At 39.5% G+C, this 15,088-nt stretch overlaps 1 protein-coding gene across 4 annotated transcripts in view; it reads right to left on the bottom strand.

Moving 5' to 3' along the window:
• Positions 1-15,088, bottom strand: part of PDE1C (phosphodiesterase 1C) — a 492,809-nt gene that overhangs the window by 85,393 nt on the left and 392,328 nt on the right. For all 4 annotated transcript variants that reach the window (XM_046670213.1, XM_046670216.1, XM_046670215.1 and 1 more), the window contains 4 exons: positions 8,320-8,433; positions 6,258-6,440; positions 5,195-5,261; positions 1,616-1,732 (listed from right to left, as the gene is read on the bottom strand). In XM_046670213.1, the coding sequence (XP_046526169.1) occupies positions 1,616-1,732; positions 5,195-5,261; positions 6,258-6,440; positions 8,320-8,433 (481 nt within the window). The remainder of the gene's footprint in view (positions 1-1,615; positions 1,733-5,194; positions 5,262-6,257; positions 6,441-8,319; positions 8,434-15,088) is intronic.

Genomic DNA, 15,088 nt, shown 5'->3' on the forward strand with positions numbered 1-15,088 from the left:
TTAGGTTTATTACTTGGCAACTTATTATTGGTGACTTGCAATTTCCAATTAGCCTAATTGCTTTCTATCTCCAATATGTATAATATACATATCTTCTTTTTCTATGTGGCAGAAAGTGAACAATTGCAAGAAGCTTGTACAAAATAAGGAGACACTGGAAACATTCACTGTATTAGTTTTCTGGATCAATTTCTTGGTTAGGATAAATTATCTAGTACAAGGCTGGGGGAAAAGGAGAGAGTGTCTGTTCTAGAAGACTAAAAGTCACACTCATAAGAAAAAATAAAGAAAACACCACAATAGTACCTCGTGAGAGTCCTTAATACCTTGGGCACATTCTTCCATATTCACCATTTGTGGATTTTTTTTTTTTTTAAAGATTTTACTTTTTCCTTTTTCTCCCCAAAGCCCCTCCGGTACATAGTTGTATATTCTTCGTTGTGGGTTCTTCTAGTTGTGGTATGTGGGACGCTGCCTCAGCGTGGTCTGACGAGCAGTGTCATGTCTGCACCCAGGATTCGAACCAACGAAACACTGGGCCGCCTGCAGCAGAGCGCGTGAACTTAACCACTCGACCACGGGGCCAGCCCCTACCATTTGTGGATTTTTAAACATTTAAATATTGCCTTTTAGATGTGAGAGATTGATTCATTACCATTTTTAAAAATGAAGACCCAATGTACCCGGGTTCTTTGGACACTTCTCTGGAGCTCTATGAGCCACTGAAATGCTAGATAAAGGGGTGTGTATGTGCACGGGAGATTTGTTCTGAGGAAACAGTCTCAGGCATCCACCAGATTTTCAAGCAGGTTTCTCACGCAAAAGAAATTAAGGACCACTGCCATAAAGTACTTACGGCTATGTAAGAAACACACCGCCAAATAAACTGTCCTTAGAAAAGCAACATAGAATGGAGCTGCTCAGAGAAATCAGTATGTTACACAGAGAAAGACCTACATTTTTCAGAACCTCATCCATATGATGAGAGAAGTCTGAGGAGTGGGATACAGTGGCTGTCAGCAGATGAATGCACAGGTTCCTGGAAAACCTGGCCCGATCTCCAGAGGTATTAGAAGGCTGAGGTGGTTGAACTCTGGAGACAAGTCATGCTCTTTACTTAAAGTTGAAGAATTAATTTGAAGCGTGAATGGCTGGGAAATACCAATGATCTGTCACAGATGATAAGTGAGAGTATTTATCTGAATTTGAACCAAGTGGTGGAAAAAGAAGTTTGCAGAGACAGCAGATGCGCGCTCTGTCTTTATTCCCGTCTCCTTGCCGGCGGTGCTCGATAGTACACCAAGCTAGGCTGAAATGAGGTCTGCAGGCAGAGCCCGATGGGGAGCTCTGCTAGTTCAGGCTTCTAGTTGTACCTGTAGGAAGACTGGGATCTAACTGGGCGGCTCTATTCCTCCCCTGCCGGTGAGACCACCAGGCAAGGGAGTCATGAAAAGTTCCCACCACAGAGGAGTTCATGGCAGTGGCTGTCCCAACGATGCTTCCTGAGTTATCCAGAGCAGTTTTGGGTCTACAGTAAAAGATTCTCTTGCTCTTAGCCCAAAAGTCATGGAAGAATGTGTGTAGTTTTTGTTTTTTTTTTTAATTAGGCACTGACCTTGAAACGGCTGATCAGATCATAGCGTGTGAGTAATTCATAGAAAATGAATTTCAGTGCATGATCCCCACTGGCTTCATTGAGGGAAAAGACATCAAAGGACCACTTGTCCACATCCTGCAGGACAGAACAGAGAGAAAGAAGGCATTAGTCCACGGTCACTTACACAGCTACCGACCTCCCGACTTTGGGGCTAGCCCGCAGCCCTCACCTGGGATTTCAAAGCCTAAGACTCTAACACCCTTTCCACCCTCAAACTTTTCCAATCTGGCAGTCCTACCTAGCATTTACTGATAAAATATTAAATAGTCTTATTATCATTAAAAACAGCTACAATTTAATGAGTGCCTACCATATGCTCTAGGCATTGTGATCAGTGATAAATATGGAATTTACCCTAAAACCAACTCTTAGTGATGGGTATTATAAGTTACATTCTACAGATGAGAAAACTGAGAAGTTACCTAGTTTCCCTAAGACACATGGCAACTAAGTGCTAGGGACACAAGTGGGACCAGAACACACACACACGTTCAACTGATGCGTAAACTCAGGTGCTTTCCATTAAGCCCTTCAACTACTTCCGCCAAATTTCAAATATTCAATTCACTTCACAACAACCAAGGCTGCTTCCTTACTCTAAACTTCTCCCCAGCCCCTTGATACTAACCTCCTCTTAGTCCACAGTTCAGAATGTTAACCCACGTAAAAGTTTCAGAAACATGCATGATAGAGAATACAAAATAATGTGTTACTTCAATCCAAACCGCTGAGCTGAAACCAAGGAGAAAGCTTTCATTTCATAGGACAGAAAAAAGCTACCACTTCTGGAATCACTGATCTGCGGACGTGGTCCTAAAATCTGTAAGTTATTTTACTGAAAAAAGTAAAACTAAGAGCTAAGCTGAACACACTCTTTACACTCCTTCTTGAAGTTCAAAGTCTTATTTATCTATAAATAGTTACTCCCACAGAGACAGTAAGATGGGTGTCTTCTCCAGCCCCTTATTTTTGGGAGGACTTAGCTGTGATTCTCAAATTTTAGTCTTCTTCAGAACTACCTGGGATGCTTGGAAAAAATGCTCATCCTCCGGTGGAGGACTCTGCAGAATCCTGGTGTGGGGTCTGGAATCTGCATCTTAACAAGCACCTAATTTAACTGCCTTAAACTTTTCTTCTTCTTTTACAAACTCAGACCAAGGACCATTCCCGTGAAGAAACTGCATGAACTTCCTATTAGTCTAACCTAAAGGAAGCCTGGAACCTCCTCATTTCCTCCCACTTTAAACCTGGAGTCCATCCACGGTGTCTCTTCCTGAGTCACCCAGCAGATGCCCTTCTAAAGAACAGCACACTTCTCCATTTCCAATAACCCCCACCCCAGAAGATTAGAGAGAAAACATCCCAAATGAGAAGCTAGCATATATCACATGGAAAAAATAAAAAGAACAAAAATGCAACCTATCTCATATTTAGAGATTGGAGGTGGTCAATTATTCTCTTACTTAAATGCAATTTTATGCCACATTCTTACATTAATCACAAAGGTTAACACAACACTAGCATGTTGGCTATTTTATTGAATTGTACTCTCTCCGCCTTTGGGGAAACTTTCTGCAATAGAAGAAAATAATAGTGGTTCCATATACACTGCAGGCAGTGAAGTGGAAATAACCTTTTTCGAACAGGTACTACATAAAAAAAAGAAAAAAAAAAGAATTTATCTGTGTGATCTCTCCAACTCACCTCCAACTCACTGCAAATAAAAACAGAGTCTAGGGAGGAGGAAAAATATTACATTGTATAAAGGCCTTAAACTTGCCCAGTAAACATGGGACAGGACCAAGAGAAATAGCAGCTTTAGCCTTATGCACGTATCAGCAATACTGGTGGAGAAGGGTGGTAATTCAGAGAGTGAGTACTTACTCTTCGTCTGAGTCGCTAGGTAACTTTCCCCTCAGAAAGACAACATGTGTGCATCTGAGAATTACTTTTCCCTAAGCATAAAATAACAATTCATGCACATCACAAGGTGTTCCACATTTTCTTCAGTTATTCTGCATAGAAAAGATGCTCTAATTTGGAAATATTTTCATAAATTTCTTAGTACAGGTACAACCACCTGTATTTATGTTCAGAATAAAGGAAGAAATTAAAGATAAAAGATGTTTTTAATGTTCCTAAGACTTTCACTGAATGTTTCAGGTTCAGTTAGAAAAATCAACGTAACTTCGTAGCAGATGTTATGAAACATTGGATCTCATGAAGTGATTTCACTTATTAAGTGGGAAATATCACAGTAAATTACACTGAGGTATTGGGCATTAGAGTGGGGGTAAAGAGGAGGGAGAGAAAACGTGTCTTCTTGCAATACTCTTCTTGAGTATCCTTCTTGTTCTTAAAATGAGTTAAGAAGAGACAGAAAATGGAGAACCGAGAATCTGAATATATAGGGTCTCACAAATTCAGTGAGTGAATGTCTCTGAGACAAGAGAAAGGGACTATGAAATATACAATCAACATGACCCTATAGAGCTCTTTCTTGACATTAAATTCATCAAGAAGCACTCTCACCCCTGATTCATGAATAGGTAATTTAGGTTCTCTTCTGAAAATATCATCACATAGTACATTTTTCAGGTTTCAAAGACAGTAATAGTTTTAACAATAGTCAGAATGGTGGGACATCCCTGAGCAAGTGGACGTGACTCCATGTGTAGGTACCACACAATGTCAACCAGCATAGTGATTCTGGACATTAGCGTAGTACCCCCCTCAAATCCAAAAGCCAAGTCAGCTTCAGCATAGCCGGGACCCCCTCAGCCCAGCAGATCTGAATCAACACACACCTAGAGGAATACATTTGCTTTGGGGCGCTTAGAGACATTCTAGATAATTCCGAGAGTTTGCCTGATTGGGATTAATTCTGCAGGATTTAGCCCATTTAAACTCAAATATATGCATGACTTCCCATAGAACTTCTGGGCTCAGTGAGTCTCAGGAAAACAGTAGGAGATACGGAGAGACCATGGGCTCTGGGGCATCCATTGATGCTGTAACATGTTACTGAGAGCTGCCTATGTGCCTGGAACTCTGGCATCAAACCTTAGCTCTGTCTCTAATTAACTGTGTCCTTTTTTTTAATCTTGCTGAGTCTTAGTTTCTTCTTCTATAAAATGGACATAGAGTAGGTAATCGGATAATGACACAGTTATGATCACCAAAGATCCTCCTGATGTCGAATATTTACAACCAGAACAAATTTGATCTCCTATGGCCAAAGTCAAACTGAGTCTCATAGGCCAGATCACTGCACAGATCACTAAACTGCTCCAAGGGAGTAGAACGAAATGAAACCCTCACAGAGCTTGACTTTTAAAAAACTAGCAAGACGAAGGTGAAAAAGATAGTGATATTGTTAGAATAAGTAAGTAAAAGATAATGAAAGACAAAAGTCAGGAATGACTGGGAAACCCATAAATGAGCTGTAAATAAAAGGCTCTTATTTTCTAACAACAAATTTAACTGAACTTTCTATGGCGTAGCGTGTACATTGTGAGATCTTTTCATGGGTATTACCTTTAATGCTTCAATAACAGCTGCTGGGTAGCTCAGTCCAACCATGTTTGATGTCCGTCTATACATTCTGGCAAAGTCAGAGGGGAAAAATGCCATATTATATCTTACAAAGAAGAATGAGCAGGCCACAGACTTATACCAAGTAGTGACAAACAATGAGAAGTAATGTTGTCCGGAGACCCAAGAAACTTAAAATTTCTTTTATATCCTTTTTCATAGGCTCTGAAGTGGCCTGTTTTAAATTCTAAAGAAATTAAAGCAGTCCTAAACTAAGGAACTGTTGGATACAAACAAACAAAAATTAATCTATGTGCCCCACAGTGGAAATTAAATTACTAAAGTGTACCACCTCTTCCAGCAGAAGTGAATTACAGCACAGCACGGACACCATGCACAGGAGCACTTTAACCTCAACAGAGAACGCCTATGGGCAACCCATTGAGAAGAGCTTGTTCGTCAGAACCGTCAAAAACAAGATGAAAAATGTCCCAGGTGAAGTTTGAACTGACTATGGCCCTTCGAAAAGCCATAATGGTGCAATAAGGGTCAAAGGAAGAATAAATCAATTTGTGCAAGAAGGATTATAGAAAGAATACATCGATTTCTGGAATCTATTTCTGGGGAAGCGAAGCAAATCAATTTCAATGCGCAAAATGGCTAACAAAATTGGAAAATGTTGTGAAGAACTCACACCCCTTAAGTAAACTGTCCTCTCTGGGTCAACGACCTCAAGGCAGCCTAACCCATTACAAACGCAGATACCATCCACATACGTCAAAGGCGGATGGATTAGATGATGTCCTTCTTTAAAAATTAAAGACTGAACTCATTAAATCTTCTCTAGTTAACAAAAAGAATTCTGAGCAAAAGCAAAAGCTTGTCCTAATGATGCTATAGAGATTAAAATAGATATGTTTTTGTCATCTCTCATTCAAGACTATCTGTTTCCACTCAGAATTTACAGTATTTGTAAAGATACCAGAACACATCAAAGCAAAGCTTCTATTTATTGCAAACTGGTGGTCCTTTGCTGCTTTGGTCATTGAATGACAGCTCTCTTTACCTCTCCACAAATATCCCAGCCTGTACTGCATGGACGATGCTCTTGAACCGCGGCTTCTCCTCACTCCTTCTGAGCATCATCCCCATCTGCCGCGTGAAGGTGGAGGCCAGCCAGTCTCGGACCTCAGAAGGCACCGCATCTGACTGAATGTCACTGAGCTCATCCTCTGTATCCAGGAGTCGCCTGAACACAAGAAACACAATCAGGACACTGAGATTAAATCTGAAGTTAGAACTTTCTGTTCAAAACAGCTGCTCCTTCTCTCCACCCGACCTGCATACACAGGCACAAGGAAACCAAATTAAACTGGCCACAAAAAATACAGCACCTTTATGGTAAGCTTGTGAAAGCACATCATTTGTGTTCCAGAATGGTCTTTCCCATCATTTATGTTTCAGGATGGCTCTCTCTACCAGACTGGACACGGGAACAACGGAGTCAGGGAAAGTCAAATACACTCCTCAGGCTCTGTGGGTCTCAGAACCATTGCACTCAGGAGTACCCAGTATCTTTATTCCTAGAAGGTTTGTGGACTTTGAATGGATTCTGCACCTAACATTTAAAAATGCATTCACAGGGATGTTTACTTCATAGATAGACCATGTGGCATTATTTGTTTTTTTTTAAAAAAAAAACATTTAAAGACTTTGCTATAGACAACAATACTGTATTATAAACTTCAAAGTTGCTAAAAGACTAGTTTGTTCCTACCGCAAAAAAAATAATAATAATGTGACATGATAGAGGTGTTAGCTAACGCAATGATGGTAATCATATTGCAATATATAAATGCATAAAGTCAATGCTTTATACGCTTTAAACTTACACAGCGTTATACGTCAATTATATCTTAATAAAAATAAGTTAAAAGGAAAAAGAAAAAGAAATAAAGACTTGGCAAAGGATTGCCCAAATCACATCAACCCAATCCCCTGAAGTAATGAACCCAATTGATGGCAACTGACATACCTTCTAGTTTGATAGGACGTTACAGAAATTTAAATGTCTAAATTCAAGCAAAAATTCTAAAATAACGCAGTTCTTTATTTGAGCACAGTGATTTCAGTCACCTGTCAGGTGTGCTTAGCTAATTTTTCAAACTTGTTCATAGATCAGAAAACGAGAACAAAACATAAATAGTAATAAGTTACAATAAGACTTAAAATTGTATTTTATACTTATATTAAGGTCTACTAAAAATAAGCAATAAAAACAGGTGTCAATGAAAAAGTTTGGTTCTTTTTTTCCTTTAAACACATGAATGGGGGGGGAAGAGGAGAAAACGTAACGTTTGGGAAAAAACCATGATATCAAATATTCTTAAATAAGGAACCAAGCATGTCACCAAAAACTAAGCCACACATTTCTCAGATTACCAGGAAATCCTTTCAGATTGGAATTTGACATAGAAAAGTCAGACATCACAAATACTGACAGAAGAGCCTGTCTGCACAAGAAAAAAGAAGAAACGCCTTTCATGTACACTATTTCAACATTTTTCAAAAGTAAATTTTGTTACTTTCAGATGCATTCAGTAACTGGAAATGCTTTAATACTTTAGATAATTCAAGTGGAAAGAGTCTGCTAAGAAAATCCGTACCATATCTAAGATTGAAGGAGGAACACTGGGTGCTTAAGAGGACAAATGCTTCTCCATTTGTCTCTTCAGGAGCCTCCATTTACAGATAGATATTGTGAATTAAAACATGAACATAATGTATAGACTGAGGCTAACAACATGCAATAATTACAGTGGAACTCTACATTTGATTAAAATCTTACAAGATTTTAAAAAATTACTCTTTCTCCTCTTACATTGTCTCACTCCATTGTCAAAACGCCCATGTAAGATAAGTTCTATTAACTTATCTTTATACTCTTTCATAGATAAGGAGGTACAGAGGATATGTAATGTCCAAATCTACCCCATTTGGCTGTGGAAACAAGCTCCTAGACCAGTCATTTGAATGCTACCCCATACGTGCCATGGGGACATTTCAGAAAAGCCATATAACAGAAAATTTACCATCACTGCACTAACTTCTTGTCATTTTTAGCTTACCTGGTTTCATCGATGTACACAGATTCAAGCACTGTGGCTGCATATTCCAAATTCTTCTTAAGATCTACCACTGAAGCCTCCCCTCTCTCTAATTGTTTGACCAAAGACCGTAACCTAGGGAAAAAAGATAGGATTCAATTGCAATAGAGAAAACAAAGAATAATCCTACAATTGTAGTGACACATTTTACAGCCATTGACTGTTTTTATTTATTCCAATATATCTGAAACGAAAATATAAATCTAATGATGGAGTCGACCAGTATTTCTCAAAGGAACAAGTTATAGAATAAATGCATACATTTTTGCCATTGTGAAGCAAGAACAAATATGTTCTCATCCACCAGGCACTAACCACCCCCAACACTTTCTAGCTACCTTTGATCTTTCTAAGAGTTCTCTAAATTGCCAGGGATTTTGCTTCTTCTATGATTTAATTTTTTTGTTCTAATTGGATGTAGTAAAGCATGGCCAGCAACAGCATCACCAAACACCACCCGACATTCTGCTGTTGAAGGTACTTGGCTCAGCAGCAGTGACCATAGAGAAGAGCAGCCTCATGGCTCACGGGTGTTCCAAGACAGGTGAGGAGGTTTAGACCACCAAAATCACCACAGAGGGCTACATAAGGGATACACGAAGGCAAACTATTTTACTGGACAGGAGGAATTCCCCTAGAAGCAGATAAATACCTTAATTTTTTTAAAAAAATGAGGAAGAATGACAAACCAAGGTACTGAGGACAAGCTCTTCTCCATTGCTAGTCAAGAGTTCCAGAGAGTACAAAAAAATGGTAAAACATGCTCTCCTCTTATTTATATCAACATTATCCCCACAGAGAAGGATGTAGTATATATGAAAGCGATAAAATGCCAACAGACGATTAAAGTCCAATAACTGGGAACACTGTAAATGCCACAGAGATTTGGAGATTGGACAACTCTTTGGGCTGTCTGACAACCAGCAAAGAAAAGAGCAAAAACTTTGAGGATAACTTTGGGTGTGAATCCCACTTCACAATGCATTAGCTATGCAATACCTGGCAAGTTATTAAACTTCTCTGTATCATCTAGAAAGTAGAGATCCAACCACCAAATTTCCTAGGTTGATATAAAGATTAAATCAAATTGATATTGATATAGCCACATCCATCATGTGGGGTTTTTTCCTCCAACTTTACAGAAATATAATTGATATATAATATTGTGTAAGTTTAAGGTGTACAACATGATGATTTGATACACATATATTTTGCAAAATGATTACTATAATAAGGTTAGTTAACATATCCATCACCTCATACAATCACAATTTTTCATATGTGTGGTGAGAACGTTTAAGATTTACTCTCTTCACAACTTTCAAGTGTACAATACTTGAAATTAATACTTGCTAATTATAATCACCATGTTGTACATTAGATACCCAAAACTTATTCATCTTATAATTGGAAGGTTGTACTCTTGGACCAACATCCTCTTTTTCCCAGTTGTTTTTTAAAAAGGCAATTGTTATCATTATTGTCTTTGTGGTTATTCAGTGATCTTGATCATCAGAGGTAACCAGATAAGAAACATTCTAGCAGGATACTTGAGATTATTATCGAGTTTCCATTTCCCAAGGCTGTTCCCACCTTCCTGACTTCAAAACATCCTCAGACTTGCATTCATAAGAGAGAATAGGTCGACTCCTTGGCAAGGTATAAACCACTCCCCTCCAGATCTAGGCAAAAATGATCAGCAATAGAGAATGAGGAAAAACTCTGGATCAACCTTAAAAAGTAGGCAAGAGGGTCAGCCATATATAAGAAATTCTCCAGGAATTTCAATGATGTAAAAGACAGGGGAAATCAGATTGAGGGCAGTCACGACCTGACTTGTGAATCTCCAACATGCAAAAGAGAAATATACAAAGGAAATCAGCAGAGGCCTCTCTGCAGGCTTGGAGGTGAGGGTAAGCCTCGTGGCTCCCATTAGCAGCACTAGGAAGTGTTCTGGGTTTCAGAGGCAGCAACAGGACTGGCAGTTGGCACGGAAGGGCTCAACAGTCACTCGCACACAGTGGACAGCCAGCCTGCCAAAGAATGGGGAGACTGCAGCAGCGAGCCCTGAGAGCTGGTCCAAATAAGGAATGGAAGCTCTTGAGCAGAACACATTCCTGGCTAAGTCTGCCTCTAATTTTGACTCTCACCTCCAGGGGCCCAAATACCCGCTAGACCGTTTGGACTCTCAACTGACAAAGTAAAACGGGGGTAAATTTAAATGTTTTTTATGTTTCTCCCATCATTAGGGGTTTAAAGATTCTACCAGGACGTGACATGAATCTCTAATAGGATCCATCACCATTCTCAAAACCTAAGAAGTAAGGGCGAAACGTAAAACATGATGAGGGAAAATACAAGACTAATAGAAGTAAGAACCAGGTGATCCTACCGATAACAAGGCTTCCATTCGAAAGAAACAAACGGAAGCAGCTTTAAGCAAAGAAGTGTTCCTAGACTGAAGAAAAACCTTTATAAGCAGATGAAAAGGGATCAAATAAAACCAGAAAAAAAATAAACAAAAATATCCAACATACGCTGTTGTAATTTTTTATTTCAAAGAATAAAGAAAAGAACTTGAAAATGTTTGAGAAAATAAAATAGATTACTTACAAAGCAACAAAATTTCAAGCTGGCCATAGACTTCTACCATGTTAAATACCAGAAGGTAATTTAACAACAATACCAGTTTTTGAGACGAATATGATATAATTCAAAATATCTATATCTATATTTAGTAGAATTACCATGTATATGTGAAGACAACAAATATATTCTCAGCTATGGGCAAGTCCAAAATTTCACCATTAATATACTCTTCCAGAAAACAGAAACAAAAAACTTTAACGAATACTCTAGGACAGTGGTCTTTCAAAAGGGGTAGATTCATAGATCTCCAATTAAGTGGATTGTGGATTTATGACCTAGATTTAACTTGGCCAACCCTTACAAAATAGACAAGTAGTCTAAAATGCTAATTATACAAAGACAACTAAACACGAAAATGACTGACGCTCCTTTCCTAAGACAAATCCTATTCCTAGTATATATGCTTCCTATGTCACTTTTATGAACTAAAAATTAATTATAATCAGCCAAAAAACAATTGAAATTATTAAGAACATTATACAGAATATTACTTTATATCCACTATTGTTAATAATTCCTACTCCTGAGAAAGCACAATATCAGGGGAATCAAGTCATGAAGAGCATCATATCGTCTTGCCATCTGGTAGCCAGAACTCCAGGCTAGACCAGGAGACGTGCTCCCAGAGGAAGCATCACTTGGAATCCCACTCAGCAGTTCAGATCAGCAGCCCTGAAAATCATCTCCCCTGGAAAGTCCCAGGCTTAGCGCCACAGTTAGCGGGAAATCAGCAGTGTGGGGCTTTCCCCTGCTAAAGTCACCAGTAGTGCCAGACTGACATTAGGCACAGCCACAGTGATGTGTCCCGTATGAAGGTCTGACCTGACAGAAAGCTGTAAACAGAAGTAAACCCTTAGCCCAGTGGCTTCAACAAACTCAGAGAAGAAATGACACAGAATAGAGTACCTTTAGGATGCATAAGAGGTACCAGAAATTCACATCTACTCCCATCTTTCTAGCTTACAAGATGAGTAGAAGATTCTACCAATTCTACCAAGAAGATTCTAACTTGGCTGACACGAAGGGAACTTAGGACAACACACTCACTGTGTTTATGGAAAACACCTAATCAACATTCACCTCTTTTTGTTCATGGATGACTAAACAGAAAAAAAAATCTACAAAAAGATTCAGCAATAAAGCAAGCAAAGAATACAGCACCCAAAATGCAGAGAAAGAACTCACTTTTGAAAAGAAAATTCACTAATGGAAACAAAAGCAAATTTTAGGGAGCATCTGCTGTGTGTTCAATAAAATTCAAGAAAACATAGATCTGTGAAATGAAGAGGAAAGTTGAAATAATTATGTAATAAAAACGTGAACATATTGAGAGAAGAAATTAAAAAGAAACAAAACATGACAATACAAACACTATAAGAACTCTGTTTTAAAACGAGTAAATGGTGACCAACTTTCTATATACCCAGCTCCTATTTGGACTAGCACCCGTCAGACACAAGCTATAGCTGTCCTTGTCCACATAGCTGCCAGCTTTCTGCTCTATTTAGCTGCCGCACAAACCCTAGGAAATGCCAAATGTCCCTATTTTCAGCTATTGCTGAGCTCTAGGAGAGCTTTCTGGTGGGCGCTGTTCCATTGGCCTGTCTGTCAGTCCACCTTCTCGAGTTCTTTATCCTTCTTGGAACACTGCCCTGCCCTCTCCTACCTACCATCTCCCTCTTGATCACATTGCTGCTTTGTGGGCAGAGGAGTTTCAAATTAGCTCTTTGCCCACTGGTCACCAACTAGTGCCAAAAACTGAAAAATGTCCTGAAGTTTTTGGGAATAATGAGGTAGCCTTCCCTATTTTCCATCGCAGTACAGGTCTGCCCTAGACCTGAATCCATCTTCAGAGGGATTGTCTAAAAGTAGCCAAGATCTTTCATACCCATTTTATAAAGCATTTTTGTTAAACTTGGAGACAACTAGCTAAGGCAGGAAGGCTCAGATGCCATCCTTTGTTCTCCTAGTAAAACAAAGTCTGGATGTTTTTCCATGTGAATTCATTTTACCGAAAAGGTCAATGTTCCCAAGGATGGGTCCCGTAATAAGCTGTAGTCTGTATATGCAGCTTTTTAAAGCTATTCAAAAGGATTTTTGGTCTGGGCATCTAAAGGAAGGGAGACAGGGAGAGGGGGAGGGAAGGGAAAAGGAAATATACAACAATAATAAAGTTTCTCTTCTGAGTGAATGTTCCTAGTTCCCAGCACTCCATCCATTTATGTCACTGTGGCTGCCAGATGATAGTTCCAGTATAGAAGCGCCACACCATTTTAGGAATAGCTTATGCTTTCAAACTTTGGCAAGATGCCTTTCTGTTAAGATAGTGTATAATTTCATTGTTTACGAGCCATGGGCCTTTACGTGAGTCTTTCATTTCACCACATAAACTCTTTGCTTTCTATATGCTTCTTTGCTACAAGACTTAGGAAGAAATGCTGTATCACTTCAGTTCTCTGTGCCCTCAAGTCTGGAGCAAGTCCTGGATGCTGAGGTATCTTGAGACCACATCATATTTGAGATCCATAAAAGTGTTGGAAGAGAGAGACGAAATAAGGGAAGGCCTGAACACTATACTTTGGAATTTGAAAAGCTGTCAAAGTAGAAGAGAAAAAAACCTTTTTTTTTCTACAAAGATAATTTCTAGGACCAATGGGGTTGACTTTATTAGGAAGTAACTTTTTGACTCAACTTCATAACTTAGAAAACTGACCTACCATGGACCAGGCACTATTCCCTACCCAAGTGAGGTCCAGAAAACCCTACAATACTGCGCCTTGAGAGCATATACATTTGTTTAACTATAGACACTACTAAAATGAAATCATCAGAAAAGCACAAGCAAACATTAACTGGAATAAAAAGCTATGAAACACACTTTCTTATATCTGTCCATTCTGCCCAAGGTTATTCCCTCTGAGAATGAATAAGCAGTTCCTAAAATGCCAGTGTGGTGACCAATGGCTGTTGTCTCAGACAGGCTCTGTTTAGTTTGAAAGAATGTGAAAGGGAACCGGATGTTTTACAGCACTTCCCATACATGTCTCAATGACTCATGAGTCTTAAAGACTCATTTGAATGAAAAAAATCACCATTTCAGTGGATCACATCCGTGTTTGTAAGGCAAAGGCGTCTTTGTGTACTTTTCACACACCTGCTTCCCCCATCACTCCCATCCCCTGCCACTTACCTAAATGCCACGGAAAGTAAATTAAAACAACTCCTCCAAATGGGATGCCTGAAGCCTGACTGTCAGGCTTATGCTTTAATGTCATCCGTTGACGCCATCTGAGTATTTTTCTGGCAATTTGTTTGTTTCTATAATTAATTAAGATGGCTGCACTTGAAACACTCATTCAACATTTACTGGGGGTTTTCTGTGTGCAGGGACTGCGACAGCCTCTAGGAATACAAAAGAGAAAATGCAGTGCCTTCCCTCAATTAGGGAAGACAGACAGCTAACCGGCACCTACTGTTCAGTATAGCAAGTGTGATGGCAGACGTGCAACAAGGGTGCTAAAAAGCGCTGTGGAGAGGCTCCTCCAAATAACAGGGCCCTCCGTAGACATCAGCCAGGCAAGCAAGACGGAATGGAGAAATGGTGGACTCTGGACTGAGGGAGCAGCTGAGGACTGACCCATTCAGGGAATAACATGGGTGGCTGGAACTCAGGGGTATGTGAAGAGATACAACTTCAGAAGAAGGCAGGAGCCAGATCCCGGTGGGCTCAGAATGACAAACGAAAGAAATTTAATTTTCTCCTGGAGAGAATGTGGAGCCACTGGAGAATTTTTAAATGGGGTCTGGGTGGTATGGTAGGATTTCGATTTTAGGAAGATCAATCTAGCAGCAAAGTAGACGAGCACAGGCGCTTAGTGAGAGGGAAAATTCTACATGTTTTTGTTGTATTTAGTCTTGTCTGGTACTCTGAACAGCGCAGCATCAATATTCTCTCTCATGTGACGGCACTTTGTTAGGGTCTTACATGAGTTTGGTGGTAGTATGAAGCTTTGATTTTAATAATTTCTGGGAAAGGACTTGTTTTGCACATGTGGTTTCCTGATCTAGCGACCTCCAAAGC

Source organism: Equus quagga, chromosome 8 (genome assembly GCF_021613505.1).
Source record: "Equus quagga isolate Etosha38 chromosome 8, UCLA_HA_Equagga_1.0, whole genome shotgun sequence".
Lineage (NCBI taxonomy): Eukaryota > Metazoa > Chordata > Mammalia > Perissodactyla > Equidae > Equus > Equus quagga.